Source organism: Engystomops pustulosus, chromosome 7, assembly GCF_040894005.1.
Source record: "Engystomops pustulosus chromosome 7, aEngPut4.maternal, whole genome shotgun sequence".
Taxonomy (NCBI): domain Eukaryota; kingdom Metazoa; phylum Chordata; class Amphibia; order Anura; family Leptodactylidae; genus Engystomops; species Engystomops pustulosus.
This window is the reverse complement of record NC_092417.1, coordinates 99,454,702-99,472,920: the sequence shown is the minus strand read 5'-3', so window position 1 is coordinate 99,472,920 and position 18,219 is coordinate 99,454,702. Positions and strand designations below refer to the sequence as shown.

The following is an 18,219-nucleotide window of genomic DNA, read 5'->3' as shown; positions in this document are numbered from 1 at the left end:
CCTTTGCCCAAGGGTAAGGTGGGAATCTAGGCATAGCAGTGCGCACAATGAATAGTAGTAGTTCTTGTGTAATCTGTTTATTTAACCCTTGGTGTATATGAAATAATGACTTTGAGCTATACATGCATGCATGCACGTATATAGGCAATGCTGGAATAACATAATGTGCTGTAACTCTTCAATGCTATTAACTCCCTCTGTAGGTGCTGTACGAGAATGGACTCAGCAGGAGTGGCACATGGTACTTCTGTTTTGGGTCCGTTATGGTGAAAACAACCTGTCGGATAATTAAATACAGAGAAGATTATTTATGTTTAAAATGGGAAAATGTATACATTTTGGTTTCCTATGCAGATTTTATAAGGTATTTTCAGGTAAGGATTCCCACCCAAATCCAATGTATTTGTAGAGGATGGAGTGTTAACAGGCACACCCAGACTCTGGCCCAGGGCCCATCTTCCATAGAGGAAGATATCAGTATTATAAATCGTTGATGGGGCCCAGTTACAGGTTTTGTCTTTGCATCAGGTGCCCTTAGCTACCTCTCTCCCACTTCCCATGTCAAAACGATGAAGAAGAATCGGCTACTATAGAGAGCTAGAACAGTAAACTTCAGATGATTTGACGGGGGCCCAATCAATACACATGCATATCTGGTACCTCCACATAAGGGTAGAAACTGTCCTGCTGCATCTGTTTCCAGTAGTCCTTTGTGTCAAAGCGTAACTGAAAAGTCCCAGCAGTAAGAGGTTCTCCCCGCAAGAGCCCAGGACAGCGGCCGTCCTCATTAGTGACACTGTCAAAAGAAAGTTCAGTAATAGAAATTTCATTAAACTCTGTTGCATATAGCAAATAATAGAATTATAATCTTCTATTCATCTTCTGATTATTCTAGTAGGTTATATTTACATATAATGTGATGCTGTCTACTTTCTATTTGTTGTAGCAGTCTCATACAAGATACCCAGCGTGCACACCTTCTGCTCAGTTGTACCCATCTTGTCTGGTTGGCTTCCAGCTTGGACAAGGTGATTGTCAGGCCTCTTGCTGGTATCCCCTGTGCTGTATTTAGGACATGGGTGCTCAGCAGGGTGTCACTGCTACCCGACATTTCCTTTCAGAGATGCAATAATAGGAATAGAAGACTAGTTATTATGTCACATCTATGCTGTCCACAAAAGCCTAGAAATGTATAATCTATAGTACAGTCTGTGCTGACATTTTAGGTAACTGTGTAAATAGCAGTAAAGTGCAATTTCAGAGACCATCATAATCTTTTAAGAGGTTGCAGCTTCCCTTTCCTGTGCCTTCTAAGTTTTTTTCTTTGTCCTAGCAATCAGGTCCCACATAATTTTGAACATTCTCAATATTTATGCCGCATTGTTTCTAAGTTTATTAAGCTAAAATCTGTGACCGAGAGTTAATATATGCATATTTCCTTTTTACAAGCCTGCGGAAAAGAAGCAATGGGGAATTTTATGTATTATTGCTGGATATATAACAGTAGGCTCGGAGCATGTTGTGCTCTTTCTATCCTTTGTTTCATGTCATCTGCAGGTAGTTAGTTGCAGATCTGAACTATAGCAGCTATAGGAAGCAGCAACACATATTCTGCAGAGATTGTATAGCAGAAGGTCCCTGTCATCTCTGCCGCATGGTTTGTATCTGTTCTTATTTACCTACTTGTGTCCTGGAAGTTAAGCCAAAGCACTTCCTGCTGCTGGATAAGACAGAGGAGGAGGGCTGTGATCCCGTCATGCCCACACACATATCACAGATAATTACCTGAGTGCCCTGCAGGTGCTGATGAATGAGCTGCAGCCGGTACCTGCTCATAGTAAGACGTGTCCTGGCCGGAGTCCTGACCTTTGTACTGTAATGCTCACGTGTCCTGGGGGTCTTGGTTAACTTTTACCAGATCACTGGTATTTTTTTCTTTTGTTGTTGTCTCCCTGCCAGCTGACCTGTTGCTGGTTTCAGAGACAGATCAGTGACCTTAGAGGCAATGATTGTGTTATATACCATATACTTCCCCAACCCCACATTTAATTATTTCCATTTGTTGTGTAAAAATTATTGTTGCTTTAAAAAGGTAAATGAAAATAGTCTTCCTGATATTGCTACAAACTCTGGTCTCCTTAACAAGTATAATATAACAGAATATCTGACGTGACATGAATTTGGTACACAAAAGTTTATGGAAATTTTGAAGAAAGATGGAGAAATTATGACAAAAATAGCTAATAAACAAAGTCTTTTATTAGTTTAAATAGGCGGTGTGAAAGTTTTATTGCCTCTAGGGAATAGGTGTCAAACAAAGGGCCCACAGGCCAAATCCAAGCCCCCTACACTACACTGTCTTAAAGATTCACCTCTCTCCCCATGCCAGTACCCCACAGTACCTCAGCAATAGTTTTGGGCTGTAGCAGGGTTGGTGCCGGCAGTCACAGGCCAGTGCCGGAGCTGAACACACACACACACACGCCATATAGAACATTTTTTATATACATGGACAACCCCTTTAAAGTTGTAAAGTATGTATCATGAACAGTTAAGTTATAAAGCAAAGTACAAATTATAAATAGTAGTTTTAAGGCAAAGTATATATGGCTATCATTGATCCTTGCCTTCCATCTGTAGAGAAATTCTCTCGACTTTGGAGTTTGCCATTTATTTGTCCAGAGACCCTAACAAACCTCGTGGCACATTTGTTTAAATCGGTCCCTTATAAAGGAAGATGGACATAGAAATGGTGTTCTTCAAAGGTGCCCTACATTACTACCACAGATCAGTTTGGATGGTGGGGGGCAGTCTTGACACAATTTGGTTGATAGTTTCAGAGTATGGGGGATGCACAAGAGAAATCCTGGAGATGGTTGAGAGAAGAGCAGATGGTAATAGAGGGAAATAGGACGTCCTGTGAGGATCGGAGATTACTTGAAGGACGGTATTGGCTAATTAGCACAGAGATATATGGAGCGGACAGGTTATGGACAACTTTGTAAGTCATGGTTAGTATTGTAAACTGAATTCACTGTGAAATGGGTAACCAGTGGAGAGACTGGCAGAGGAGAAGCGAAGAAAGAGATGAATAAGGCAGGCAGCAGAGTTAAAGGGAACCTGTCCCCAGAAGGCTAAATTTCACTGGTGACAGATCACATTAGGCACTGCATAGTACATTCCAAAACTCTTATTTTCACCACTGAGTTCCGCTCCGTTCGTGTAATATCCACGGCTAAAGCTGACCTGGCTCCCTGCCAAGAAGTCCTTCTCAAGTCCTGGAGTGATGCTACTATTCAATTCACAATATTCGCTGGGTAATTAGCATAACACTCAGTCCGGCCCCCGCTCATTGATATTTAATTTCTTCCCCTCCCACCTCCTCCCTGTGACTAACCCTCCCTTTCTGACGTCAGCTCACCACACAGGAAACCTTGAGCCTGTGCAGTGAGCTGCTTGGCGACTCGATGTGCCTTTGCAGCGAACTGCGCATGCGCACCATCTCTGCGCTTTCGAACAAGACTCACTGCGAGGGTGTACATTATTAACTAGCGGTACAGGACGCCGGCGTCCTGTACCACCTGTGTTGTTATGAATAAATACTGAAGCGTTCCTGGTGAGTGCCGCGATTTTCTTCACATCTATTCAAGATTACACTGTTTTCCTGCTGAGCACCACCTGTGGCTTCACCTTACTGCAACATATGCCATACGTTACTCCAACAGAACCGGGGCTCAATTGTGTCACGAGGTGTTTGGGGGTAGTGCCAGAGCCACTCTCTTCTCTCTTTTGTGACGATTATTAACTAGCGACTTTGTAGACTGCGGGGTGAGGGAGGGTTGGATACCAGCGCTCTTAAAGAGAACCCGCCAGGCAAAATAACCCCCCTAAACTAAATATATTTTCATAGACTGCCATTACAGAGCATTGCCTATATCCCTTCATTGTCCTTCTACATGCCTGTAAACCTAAGCAATGAGGTCCTAAAGCTGTATGCAAATGACCTGTGAGATGTTCAATAAGTCATTAGCATAATCAAGCTGTCCACCTTATTCATGAGTGGGAGGCACAGCCACACCCCCAGTGCATGACTGACAGCCTGTATAATTGTGTGAGGCTGTATAATGATGTGCTTCCTGGTACTGGCAGCCATGCCCCCTGCAGCCTGTGTGTGCATGTGTGTGTATAGGAGAGATACAACAGCTCCAGGCAGCCATGTTATAGCAGAACATGTCAGGTACTTGTGTAGCTGATGTCTGTGTCTCTGTGTATTAGGAGGATGCAGCATGTCAGCAGATACAGCACACACACTAGCAATGCTTTACTATACATTACACACAGACATGAGCTGGGGGGGGGGGAGGGGAGGGGGAACAGGGGTGACATCACTGCCTCTAACCATGTAACCAGCCTCATTTACATAATAAAGAAAAGATGATTTTACAATGATCAATGTATGAACTGACTAGATAAAGGCTGTGATGGATCCTTGTGAGCTGCTCCAACAGGTAGTGGTGACAGGACTAGTGACAGAGACCTGATGTGGACTATGGCCCACATTTATAAAAGTGGCTGCGCCAGTTTTCAGGTTGCAAACAAATCCATGTGCAAACAGCTTGCACATCTATTTTTGAAGTGTTTGCACCAGATTTTTGTTGGGGCTGCACTGTGTTCCCCACAATGCGAAACAATGCACCTAAAGGAGAATTCCGGTGCGGATTTGCACCTGCCGCCACAGCTATGTCGGTCCCGACACAACTGAGTGCACCAGAAAAAAATGGCACAAGCAGGGTGAAGATTATTATGTGTGGTTTTCACTCCACCGAGCGATACACCACTGGTAATGGCATTCACTGGGAACGTTACTCTCAAAGACATGTACACTGTGCTGGGCAGAGATCCTAGTTATGCCCTCTGAGGAGTCCTTCCGACAAAACAAGTAAGAGGAATATGTTTCAGGGATTACTAGGACAGTCCTAAGGGACAGACTTTCCTTGGTTCTGCCCTTGTAAGGGCAGGAGTCAATAATTTTGGGTTCCGGTGTGGGCCCTAGGGATTACATTTTGCATATCTGCCCAGACTGTTTATATTAATTATTGGGTACCGTATCTCCACATCTCTGCATTGGTCGGATTTGTCCACTACACAAGGTAGCACCATTAACTCTTGTACAACTGGCGGTCCAGACGTGTTGTTTTTATTGTGGATTTTTTCTTTTTTGTGATTGCACAAAGTGTTGATATATTTTACGTACAGGATAGGTTCCATAGGTTTGGTTCCATAGGTTTGTTCTTAAGTTGAATTTATATGCAAGTCGAAATTGTATATTTTATAATTGTAGACCCAGACAAAAGAAAAAAATTCCCCAGTGACAATTAGAGCTTCAAAATTTTTTTGCCTTAATGGGACCAAGGATTATCAATATAGCTTCATTACAGACACCTTACAGCTGATCAATGCAGTCTGGGACTGCACAGTGGGCAGAGGGGTCCATCTGTAACTAGGGGTCGTCTGTAAGTCGGTGTCCTTAAGTAGGGGACCTCCTGTATAGTAAAAATTAAGTTTTAATTCATAAAATTGCTGTATCTTTTGGCTAAAAGCGGAAATAAATTCCATGCCATTTTCTTGTGTGCCGTTTTTATGTGCACTCCAAATTATATCTCCTCTTTAATTTTTAGGTCAATAAGATTTGGGAGATACAAATATTCTTACATATATGTAGGACTTTTTCATACTTAATTTTTTGCAGGATTAGATGATTATGACGATATATTTGTGTTGGACATGAAGCAAATTTGGTCAGGTGCAGCATGGCTGAGTTGGGCAGGTGCAGCATGGCTGAGTTGGGCAGGTGCAGCTGGGCTCAGTTGGGCAGGTGCAGCTGGGCTCAGTTGGGCAGGTGCAGCTGGGCTCAGTTGGGCAGGTGCAGCTGGGCTCAGTTGGGCAGGTGCAGCTGGGCTCAGTTGGGCAGGTGCAGCTGGGCTCAGTTGGGCAGGCTGCATAGTGCTTAGTTGGTCAAGTGTAGCAGAGGTGATGTGGGACTTCAATGCTGTAAAGAAGTCCTGCTGGAACATCAAAAAACGCTACCTTTAGGCCGCGGTCACACTTTCCGCTATGCGTCCCTTCATAATGCGGCGCGAGCACACAGGGGGCGGTTCACAGCCCGAACGCACATGCGTTTCCAGGAAGTGCATGCGATCAGCTTATCAATCAGCTTGCGTTCAGGGCCGGGACCGCCCCCTGTGCACTAGCGTCACGTTATGAATGGACGCCTAGCGGAACGTGTGACCGTGTCCTTAAATGTCAGCTCCTACACCCAGGGCAGTGAGGGGTTAATGCAGGTACTAGTGAGCACCAACAGACACTGGGGAAGGAGAGGACACACAGGGTTTTATCTCTTGCTGTCTGTAGTCTGTCAGCTGTTACCTTAGGACTTTTCTTCTGCTTCACTTCAAGTAGCAGTGTATTGCTTTATTCCCTTTATAACTCTCCCGCTCTGCTTACAGGCAGCAGGGGAACAGGCCAGTGCCACAGCTATTCTCCTCCCCCGCTCTCCAGCAGTGTCAGCTTCCTATGGAACAACGGAGCCTGCTAGGAGGGGGTATGGGGGGAAGGTGGTGAAGGCCTTCTACTCCAGACCTCTCCTCTTGCAGTCACTGGCAGCCAGGACACGCCAACACTTTTTACAGTGACATGTTTTGGCTGCCTAACTTACAATCCTAAAAAATGCCACCTCCACAACCAGCATGGGCACTACCGCCTGATGCGAAATTCTCAACCCGCCTCAAGGTAGGTGTGTCCCTGCCCACAATTCGATAGCTCTTGGGATGTAGAACAACTTTGCCTATTACCTATTTTTACTTATTTATCCTATTACTTTTGCCTTTTATCTTTGTTACCTATATCCAGCATTTCTTTGCTATACCCCTCAGGACGCGTTTACACGTTCCGCTAGCGTCGCGTTCATAACGCCACGCTACCGCACAGGGGGTGGGGCTCGGGCCGATCGCATATTCATTTTCAGAGAAACTCATGCGATCGGGTTATCAATCGCATGCGTTTCCCATGCAACGCATATGCAATGGCCCGAGCCCTGCACCCTGTGCGCTAGCATCGTGTTATGAATGCGACGCTAGCAGAACGTGTGAACACGCCCTCAGATTATCTGAGTGCTGCAGTGGCTGCTTCCACTGCCTGTGCTGATAAGCCCTGTGAATCTGTAGTTTGTTTATCTGTTGGACTCCTGGGAGGGGCTGCTGCTCACTGCTAACAGAGGAGGTGGTCATGTGACAGAGCTCTTTCTCTCCCTCTCTCAGAGCTGGATGTGTTCAGAACAGTGGATACAGCTGTCTCCTGCACAGAATAGTTCAACCATCCCAGTCTATTATTCTACAGAACTTTCTCAGGCTTTCTCTTCACCTCATGCTGCAGCCCTTCCTCCACCTTGTAATCAGGTCTCTGTCATTAATTCTGTAAAATCATCTTTTCTTTATTATGTAAATGAGGCTGGCCACATGGTCAGAGGCAGTAATGTCACCCCTGTTACCCCTCCCCTACTTCCCCCTGCTCATGTCTGTGTGTAATGTATAGTAAAGCATAGTTAGTGTCTGTGCTTTATCTGCTGACATGCTGCATCCTCCCAAATACATGTGTGATACACAGACATCAGCTACACAAGTACCTGACATATTCTGCTATAACATGGCTGCCTGGAGCTGTTGTATCGCTCTTATACACACACAGGCTGCAGGGGGCGTGGCCACCAGCAAGCGCATGGAGTAGCCATTACACCATTATACCGCACACCATTATACAGACTGTCAGTAAGGTGTATAGGAGTATCTTATACACACAGGCTGCAGGGGGCGCCAGCACCAGGAAGCACATGGAGGAGTCATTACACCATTATACAGCCTCACACCATTATACAAGCTGTCAGTCATGCACTGGGGGTGTGGCTGTGCCTACCACTCATGAATGAGCCGGACAACTTGAATATGCTAATGACTTATTGGACATTTCACAGGTCATTTGCATACAGCTTTAGGCCCTCATTGCTTAGGTTTACAGGCATGTAGAGGGACAATTAAGGGATAGAGGCAATACTTTTAATGGCAGTTTAGGAAAATATATTTAGTTTAGGGGGTTAATTTGCCTGACGGGTTCTCTTTAGGTGTACATGTAGGCAGGTCGGATTAAGGTTGGTGGGGGCCCCCATAATGATTCATACCTTAGCTGCTGCAGAACCTCATAATAAAAATGTCAGCAGGTCAGTACCTCATGATACACAGCTGAGCTGCTGCACAACCTTATTATACAAACATCAGCTGCTGCAGAGCATTGTTATACAAATGCCATATGCTGCAAAACATAATTATACAATGTCAGCTGCTGCAGAACATCATAATACACACCTCGGCTGCTGCAGAACCTCATTATACACAGCTCAGCTGCTGCGGACCATCATTGTACAAATGTCATGTACTGCAGAACACCATTATACAAATTTTAGCTGCTGCAGAACCTCATGATACACAGCTCAACTGCTGCAGATCCTCATTATGCAAACATCAGCTGCTGCAGAGCATCATAATACACACCTAGGCTGCTGCAGAACCTCATGATACACAATAGAAATATGTATCAGGATTTCTCTCTGACATTTAACCCCGATAGTATTGTTTGGCATCAATGGAGGGTGGCTTATGTGAAGAGAGTGTCAGAGAGCTTTACAACAGGAAGTACAATCCAAAATAAAAATAAGCCTATTTTATTACAGCTATTACATGCTGGACATCAAAGGGTTAATGCACTGACATGGGACAGGAAACATATTTATCTGGTGCTGTGCTCTGGAGATGTTACTGGCCACTGCCAGACACTGTTGTAAATCAAGAAGAGTTTACTCACTGTGGCTGCCCTCCTCTTCTGTCACTACTCTGCGTCTCCCTCCCCTACTTACAAGCAGAGCAGGGATTGGCCAGAGCCTGTGCAAGTTTCTCCTCCACCCTCCCTCCTCATCTCCCTTTCTGCTGCTGCTCCCGGGAGCTCATCTATATCGGTGTCCTAATTTATATCTCTGATATAGATTAATTGAACGATTTTCCGTAGGCGTGGATCAAGGTGGGGAGGGGGCCAGGGCACGCACATCGCCCCCATTCTATAATCCAGCCCTGCATGTAGGGTGGACACGTGGAATATTTGTATGAGTTGGTACTTGAGAAATGTGTACATGTGGAATATTTATATATCATACATAGTGGAGGGGGGGATATTTATCAATTCCAGGAATTGATGCATGCATTTCTGCAGTGAGTTTAAAAATGCATTGAAAACGCCATGTGCAACATCCCCCACGAGGGACTAGACTTTTTCTGGCTTGGGGCAACCGGATCCCTAGGTACCTGAGTGGCTGGCAAGAGCATGGTGCTCAGTACCAGGGAACAGAGGCCTCCTCCACAGCCTGGCAGGTGGAAGCGGCACAGTACCGCTCCGTACCCTGTGAAAAAATAGGACATTTCCTATCTTTTCAGGGCATACGGCGCCGTGCGCCGTACATCCCTATAGAGAGGGGTGGGGGTGAGCAGCGCTCCCCGCACGCTGCCGTGTGCCTGCCGTGCTATGGTATGGCGGGCAACGGTAGTGTGAATCCAGCCTAAGTTCTTCCCTCTTAGGAAGAACTCCCTAACTTTCCAGCCACAAGGGGTTTTATAAACTCCACTTGAAGTAAAGAAGACAAAGAATAGTGGCACTCACCCAAAAAAGAGAATCTTCTTTTTATTCAAAGCGGTGCATAGGACAGGGAGGTGTAGCAGGTGTAGCACCTCCCTGTCCTATGCACCGCTTTGAATAAAAAGAAGATTCTCTCTTTTGGGTGAGTGCCACTATTCTTTGTCTTCTTTAATTCAAGTGAACACTTGAGCACCACCCGTGCACTAAGAGTGTACCCGACCTGAACGCCACAACCCTTCAAGGCTGTCCGTGATCCTTCAATGTGAGTCTGGTAGTGCCGACGTCTTCCTTAGATGGTGTTCACACCATTTCTTGGACTTTTTTGTTTTATAAACTCCCCTTGTGAGGTATCCAACCAGCATTCTCTTTATAAATAACAGTACATCTGATTGATCACACAATTACAGCTTGCTTTGCAGGCAGATATTTACCAGCTGCCTTACTATTTCCAGACATGTGGGACTGCACCCTGAACAGAGCTTGAGACTGCGTTCGCACATTGCATTTAAATTGTGTTATGAAACGCAATACTGTCACGGGGATCACGGGTGCTCCTGCGACCCATATTACGGATTGCGGGCTCACCGGTGTTCACGGTCTTACCGCTACTGATTCCCGCGGTCCGTGTGTACACGTCCCCGTCTCTTAGGGTGCCCGCACCGGCTTCAGAAAATTTAAAGGGCCAGCGCACCATTAATTGGCGCTGGCCATTTCCCAGAAGGATATTTAAATCTGCCTCTACCATAACACCCTAACAGATCTTTGAGCATATGCCATAGAGAAAGCTCCCCTGTGTTATCCCTGAGCATTCCTGCGTTCCTGTTCCTACGTTACTGTGTATTCCTGCTCCTGAGTTCCCGTGTTCCTGCGTTCCTGTTCCCGTGCTCCTGTGTGTTCCTGTGTTCCTGTTCCCGTGCTTCTGTGTGTTCCAGTCCGTTCCTGTGTTCCCGTTCCCCTCTGCCTGGACCTCCCGTTGCTGACCTCGGATTAGACTTGACCTTGCATCTCTGCCGCCTGCCCTGACCCTGTGCCTGAACCTTACCACGAGACTGTGGAATGACCTGGTGGCACCCCACAGAAGCAAGACCATCCCGCTTTGCAGCAGGCTCTGGTGAAGCCCAGGTGCCACTTAGATTCCGGTCCCAGTCCCAGGATCCTGAATCCTGAAAAATACAACAGCAGTGGAGATTTGCTTAATTACACGGCTATTAACATGTGCGTTCACAAATCGCAAATTTAATGCAATGTTAACACATGCATTGACACTGTTTTAATGTTTCCGTTTTATTAGAACATGTGTTAACACAATGTTAACCCCTTAACGATCTGTGCCGTAGCTCTACAGCGCAGAGGTATAAGGGATGTATGAAGAGGGCTCACGGGCTGAGTCCTCTTCATACAAAGGTGGGGTTTTTTGCATTTTGCAGAAAACCCCCAGCAGCTATTAACCCTCTCAACGCCGCTGGCCATCGCCGCCATATTTTTTACGATCGCCGCGCCCCCGAACGTCATCGGGGGGCGGCGATCGGTTACCATGGTAGCCTCGGGTCTTCTTTTGACACGAGCCTACATGGCTTATGCAGGTTCGTTACAATGAGCCAGTGGCTCATTGTAATGTATGACCTGCAAAAATGCCATATATTGCAATACAGAAGTATTGCAGTATATGGTAGGAGTGATCTGACCATCTAGGGTTAATGTACCCTAGATGGTCTAAAAAATAGTGGAAAAAAAAAGAAAAAAAAAAGTTAAAAAAATAAAAAAAATTAATAAAATATTAAAAATTCAAATCACCCCCCTTTCCCTAGAACGGATATAAAACATAATAAACAGTAAAAATCACAAACATATTAGGTATCGCCACGTCCCAAAATTCCCGATCTATCAAAATATAAAAACGGTTACGGGCGGCGGTGACCTCGGAGGCGGGAAATGGCGCCCAAATGTCGGAAATGCGACTTTTACACCTTTTTACATAACATAAAAAATGAAATAAAAAATGATCAAAATGTTGCACAGACCTCAAAATGGTAGCATTGAAAACGTCGCCTCATTTCGCAAAAAATGACCCCTCACACATCTCCGTGTGCCAAAGTATGAAAAAGTTATTAGCATCAGAAGATGGCAAAATTGTTTTTTTCTTTTTTGTACACATTCGTTTAATTTTTGAAAATGTATTAAAACACAATAAAACCTATATAAATTTGGTATCACCGCGATCGCACCGAACCAAAGAATAAAGTAGGCGTGTTATTTGGAGCGAAGAGTGAAAGTCGTAAAAACTGAGCCCACAATTTTTCCACATTTGGAATTTTTTTTCAGCTTCGCAGTACACGGCATGTTAAAATAAATAACATTAAGGGAAAGTAAAATTTGTTACGCACAAAATAAGCCCTCACACAGGTCTGTACACGGAAAAATGAAAAAGTTATGGATTTTTGAAGTTGGAGAGCGAGAAATGAGCCGAAAAACCCTGCGTCCTTAAGGGGTTAACATAGCATTTTGTTAAACACATATGATAACAGTAATGTACTTCAGCACATCTCCTTTCCTCAGCTGTTGTATTGCATTTCAAAATGCAATGTAAACGCAACGTGAGACCGCACCCGCAGGGAAAAAAATTAGCCAAGATTGTTGAAATAGAAGCTGGGCCCATAGACTCAGTTCCGGTGGGGGGCCTACTACACACCAGTCTGACAGGGAACTACAGATGGATCCTGCTAGTTAAATAAATACAAATTAACCTCCGCCTCTACGTTCTACTGTTATCGCTAAATAAAATAGAGTAGAATAAGCATACCGCACCTTTTTCAATAAAAGAGTCCCGGTACTCACAAATCTGAAGACTGTCCTATTAAATCAGTGTCCCGAGACCCCAAATGATTAGAGAGGTATGAACGTCCTCTTCTGATGTTGCCGATTCAACGCAAACTGTCTTCCCAGCATCTCTAAGGTAAGCGATGTTTCCTGTGCTACTGCATATTCCTCCCACCGGGGAACTCCGTCTCTTTCACAGTCGTTCCATTTGCTTTGTCCACTCTCCTGTTTGTCACTCAAATGAGAAAAAGGAACACACGATGGTGCAGTAGATTCACAGCTGGAGAAAAGGTTTTTTATTAAAAATACTCACAAAAAACTAAATATAAAAAGGCCTTAAGTATAAATACATGCTCGGTAACGCATGCTCGACTCCGAGTTTCACCTGGGAAGACAGTTTGCGTCGAATCGTCAACATCAGAAGAGGACAATCATACCTCTCTAATCATTTGGGGTCTCGGGACACTGATTTAATAGGACAGTCTTCAGATTTGTGAGTACCGGGATTCTTTTATTGAAAAAGGTACTGCGGTGCGGTATGCTTATTCTACTCTATTTTATTTAGCGATAACAGGAGAACGTAGAGGTGGAGGTTAATTTGTATTTAATTTGTTGGAAACGTGGTGGTCAGTTTGGACCTTTTTTGACCATTTTTCCTCCTTGCGCCGTTCTTTCCTTTTAAACTATTGTCTGCAGGTAGAGGGTACCATATTGTTTTTATTGGATCCTGCTAGTTGTCTGCGGTTCTTCAATGGCCTCACCCAATAGGGCTACATGCAATACAGAGGTTCCTGGGCTTTGTAAATTACTACCCGCAGTTTATTCTGTACTTCTTCTCCCTTGTGTCTCACCAAGAAGGGTGCCAATCCTCGACTCTGGCCTCCGGCGGCCGAAGAGGCCTTCTCTAAATTAAAGTCTGCCTTTTCCTAGGCCCCAGTTCTCACACAGTTAGATACAGAGAAGCATTTCCACCTGGAAGTTGATGCCTCCTCAGTAGGAGCGGGAGCGTTGCTTACCCAGAAAGGGCCCAATGGCCAGACTCTCACCTGCGGTTTCTTTTTAAAGACTTTCTCCTCCCATAGGGGATTGGGAACTATTGGCAATAAAACTCGCCTTAGAAGAGTGGCGCTATCTTTTGGAGGGAAGTCATTTTCTGGTCTGCAACTTCACGGATCACAAGATCCTCCTCTATCTCTAGACTGCACAGCACCTCAATCCATGACAAGCCCATTGGTTACTCTTCTTTTCCCGTGTCAATTTCTTCATCCATTTCCATTCGGCTGAAAGGAACTTCAAGGCTGATGCCCTCACTCATTCCTCGGAAGAACCGACTCCTTGGCATGTCATCCCTCCTGAGCGACTGGTAGTGGCCGCTCCAGTGGACCTTTGCCAAGACCTACATCCAAGGGCGAACTGGGAATTTAAAGTGGCCCCAGAAAAAGATTAAAAGTGGCCAATAGGCGGGGCCAATTTACTTTAGGCGTGGCCATCACAAGTAGGTGGAGTCAACTAACCATAAGTGACAATAATGGTGATGCCACACGTTAGTGTTTCGATTCCGTTTTGTAACTGATTCAAGACGCACTGGGGTGGCCAGCGGCCGATTACATATGTGTTTGTATGTAAATGCATGCATCACAATGAGCGCCAGGTGTCCCGCATTTACACAATACGCTCTGAATGCCAATCACATACGTTTGCATAGAAACGCATATGCGATCGGCCGTGGCCTGCCACGATGCGTTTTGATTCAGTTACAAATCGGAATCAAAACGCTCAGGGCGCGTTCACATGTTGCCTGTTGGCCTGGGTTTTCATTGTGTTTGAAACGCAGCTGAGGAGAGGGGGTTTGCCTAATTACATTACTGTCACCCTGCTCCTCCACATTACATAAATGTCACACTGCACCCCACATTACATCCATGTCACCCTGCACCCCCACATAACACCAATGTCACCCTGCTCCTCCACATTACATAAATGTCACACTGCACCCCACATTACATCCATGTCACCCTGCTCCTCCACATTACATACATGCTCCCCTTGCTCCCCTTCTCCTCCTCTCCCTGCACCCCATCTCCTCTCCCTGCTCCCCACCTTCTTCTCTCCCAGCTCCCCACCTTCTCCTCCTCTCCCTGCTCCCCACATCCTCCTCTCCCTGCTCCCCACATCCTCCTCTCCCTGTTCCCCACCTTCCCCTCTCCATGCTCCTCACCTCCTCCTCTCCCTGCTCCCCACCTCCTCCTCTCCCTGCTCCCCACATCCTCCTCTCCCTGCTCCCCACATCCTCCTCTCCCTGCACTTCACCTCCTCCTCTCCCTTCACCCCACCTCCTCCTCTCCCTTCACCCCACCTCCTCCTCTCCCTTCACCCCAACTCCTCCTCTCCCTTCACCCCAACTCCTCCTCTCCCTTCACCCCAACTCCTCCTCTCCCTGCTCCCCACCTCCTCCTCTCCCTGCTCCCCACCTCCTCCTCTCCCTGCTCCCCACCTCCTCCTCTAATTGCTCCCCACCTCCTCTCCCTGCTCCCCACCCCCTCTCCCTGCTCCCCACCTCCTCCTCTCCCTGCTCCCCACCTCCTCCTCTCCCTTCACCCCACCTCCTCCTCTCCCTTCACCCCACCTCCTCCTCTCCCTTCACCCCACCTCCTCCTCTCCCTTCACCCCACCTCCTCCTCTCCCTGCTCCCCACCTCCTCCTCTCCCTGCTCCCCACCTCCTCCTCTCCCTGCTCCCCACCTTCCCCTCTCCATGCTCCTCACCTCCTCTCCCTGCACCCCACGTCCTCCACTCCCTGCACCCCACCTTTCCTCTCTCTGCTCCCCACCTCCTCCTCTCCCTCAGGGCTGCAGCTTCTACCAGGGATCTCCATGGTTCCTGTGTAATGCTAGAGTTGCTCCTCCCACACAAGTCACATGGCGATGATGTCATTAAAGGTACACCACAAGGAAATAGAATCTACTGTAACTTCTCAGAGCAGACACTTTCCAGTGTATACACTACAATGTGCAGGAGATCAGCACAACCCAGTCCTTGCCCTGCCCTGCCCCATCTATAGACCACAACCAGTGCAGAGCAGATGCCGTCACAACTCCAGCCTGAGAGCAGAGCTGGGGCTGCACTGCTGTCTCCAGGACCTGGGAATAAAGGAAGCATTTGATTGGTGTGTGTTTTACGGACAGATATTTATCACAGAATAAGAATTCTGTCGCACAGAATAGTATTTTGTAGTACAGAAGTAGAATTCTGTCGCACAGAATAGTATTTTGTAGTACAGAAGTAGAATTCTGTCGCACAGAATAGTATTTTGTAGTACAGAAGTAGAATTCTGTCACACAGAATAGTATTTTGTAGTACAGAAGTAGAATTCTGTCGCGCAGAATAGTATTTTGTAGTACAGAAGTAGAATTCTGTCGCACAGAATAGTATTTTGTAGTACAGAAGTAGAATTCTGTCACACAGAATAGTATTTTGTAGTACAGAAGTAGAATTCTGTCGCGCAGAATAGTATTTTGTAGTACAGAAGTAGAATTCTGTCGCGCAGAATAGTATTTTGTAGTACAGAAGTAGAATTCTGTCGCACAGAAAAGTATTTTGTAGTACAGAAGTAGAATTCTGTCGCACAGAATGGCATTTGGTAGCACAGAAGTAGAATTTTGTCACACAGAATAGTATTTTGTAGTACAGAAGTATAATTTTGTCACACAGAATGCTATTTTGTCAAACAGAATGGTATTTTGTAGTACAGAAGTAGAATTCTGTCACACAGAATAAGAATTCTGTCACACAGAATGGTATTTTGTAGTACAGAAGTAGAATTCTGTCACACAGAATGGTATTTTGTAGCACAGAAGTAGAATTCTGTCACACAGAATGGTATTTTGTAGCACAGAAGTAGAATTCTGTCGCACATAATAGTACTTTGTAGTACAGAAGTAGAATTTTGTTGCGCAGAATGGTATTTTCTAGTACAGAAGTAGAAATCTGTTACACAAAATGGTATTTTGTCAAACAGAATGGTATTTTGTATCACAGAAATAGTTTTTGTTGTACACAATATGAGTTTTGTCTCACAGAATGGCATTTTGTACTACCAAAATGTAATTTTGAAAAAAAAAAATTATTCTGTGCCACAAAATAAAAAAATCTGTGTCACAAGACAAGTTTTGTGTCTTCAAAATTTAATTCTGTGTCACAAAAATGATTCTGTAAATACAAAATCATTTTTTTTTTGTTCACATAATCTATTATGTAAGCACAAAATAAATTTGGTGTTCACTAAAAGTAGATGTGTATTTTTGTGGAAGTGTAATGTATTTTGTCTTCAAGCCGAATATTTTGTGAACACAAAATTATTCTGTGCTTACAAAATGCACTGTGAACAACCGGCGCCCCATATCATACACACAGCTCATCTCACCCACACATCACTGCCTCCACTCTATCATACAGCTTTCAGAGGAACACGCTGGCACATCAGCCCATCACAACACCGCGATCTGCCACAGATGTCCATTGCCACACTTGACAAGCCCATCTGGTGACAGCAGAGCCGGGAACACAAGCACTAGCACCAACCCCAATTCGCCACAGGTGTCCGCTGCCACACAAGGCCCAGTCTGTCCAATCAGAGAGGGGGAAAGGCAGGCTCTGGCGCCCTAGGATCAAGTAACGCCGGTGATCGCGGAGGTGGTTGCTAAACAGACCCCTAGGTGGGCGGGAGAGGCAACAGGTAGAAGTGCAGGGTTGACCCCGCAGGGAAGTCTATTATTAGGATGGGAGGTAGGTCAATAGGAGGAGCATTATGTGATGTGCTGGGACAGTGCAGGGAGACAGCGGCCACCTGATGTCCCGGCACATAATAGGCAGGAGATACACATTCATATTAGGGAATCCAACCTAATAGGAGACCTGTGTGACCCTAGTCAGGGGGAGTTTATGGTTGTATCCGATGTCAAACATATTACACAGAAGAAGAATTGATGGAGACAGGTCATAAATATCAAATTACAAAATTTGTTAATTTTCCTTTCTGTACGTAATTAGGAATTTTGCCTTTATGGTAATACCCCTTTAATGACCAAGGCATTTTTAGCTAATTTTCATACGTGGTGGTTTAAGGGCTATAACTTATTTTTTTTGTGTGCTACCTTAAATTTTTGCACAGTTTTTTTTCGAGACATATAGGACAAGTCAGACCCAGCAGCTCTGATTAAGCCCTATAGACCACTTCAGCGCGATGCAGTGAGGAACATAGAAAGCAGATATGGTAATAAACCAAATCTCCCTTCTCCCTAGGGCAGTGATGGCGAACCTTTTCGAGCCTGAGTGCCCAAACCTCAACCAAAAGCCACTTATTTATTGCAAAGTGCCAGCGCAGCGATTTAAGCAGTAATTTATTTCTCCCTGTTCTTTGACAACTTTCAATCATTCAGCCTCCTAAAGACACCAACACAGCTGAAAGGAGGAGGGCAAAGTCGCCTAACATTGTAGGAAGATTCTGCAGGAAGATTCTTAGAGTCCTGTCTGGTGCACTTCATGCTGGGGTGATGGCCTGGGTGCCCACAGAGAGGGCTCCGAGTGCCGCCTCTGGCACCAGTGCCATAGGTTCGCCACCACTGCCCTAGGGTCTGAGATCCGGTCTTGCTCCTGTGACTAGAACGGAGCA

At 45.6% G+C, this 18,219-nt stretch overlaps 1 protein-coding gene across 5 annotated transcripts; it reads right to left on the bottom strand.

Annotated features, from left to right (window-relative positions):
• Positions 1 to 61: 61 nt before the first annotated feature.
• Positions 62 to 12,679, bottom strand: LOC140070654 (5-hydroxyisourate hydrolase-like). 5 transcript variants are annotated; one of them, XM_072117396.1, is made up of 5 exons: positions 8,911 to 9,032; positions 1,684 to 1,970; positions 978 to 1,114; positions 661 to 796; positions 62 to 277 (listed from the first exon to the last, which is right to left on the bottom strand). In XM_072117396.1, the coding sequence occupies exons 2-5, from the start codon at positions 1,834 to 1,836 to the stop codon at positions 188 to 190; spliced, it is 516 nt and encodes a 171-aa protein (XP_071973497.1). In that variant the 5' UTR covers positions 1,837 to 1,970; positions 8,911 to 9,032; the 3' UTR covers positions 62 to 187. The 5 variants fall into 5 exon arrangements, with proteins under 5 accessions (XP_071973497.1, XP_071973498.1, XP_071973501.1 ...); XM_072117397.1 differs by having other exon boundaries at positions 1,786 to 1,970; positions 8,911 to 9,028; XM_072117400.1 differs by lacking the exons at positions 1,684 to 1,970; positions 8,911 to 9,032 and adding an exon at positions 12,568 to 12,679.
• Between the last annotated feature and the right edge of the window lie 5,540 nt (positions 12,680 to 18,219).

Excerpts from the sequence above, each read along its gene's own strand:
- LOC140070654 (XM_072117396.1), bottom strand. The coding sequence starts at position 1,836 with ATGAGCAGGTACCGGCTGCAGCTCATTCATCAGCACCTGCAGGGCACT. Across the intron at positions 797-977 it reads TGGGTACAACTGAGCAGAAG|TGTCACTAATGAGGACGGCC; the intron begins GTGTGCACGCTG and ends TTCTTTTGACAG. Across the intron at positions 278-660 it reads GTTTCTACCCTTATGTGGAG|GTTGTTTTCACCATAACGGA; the intron begins GTACCAGATATG and ends ATTATCCGACAG.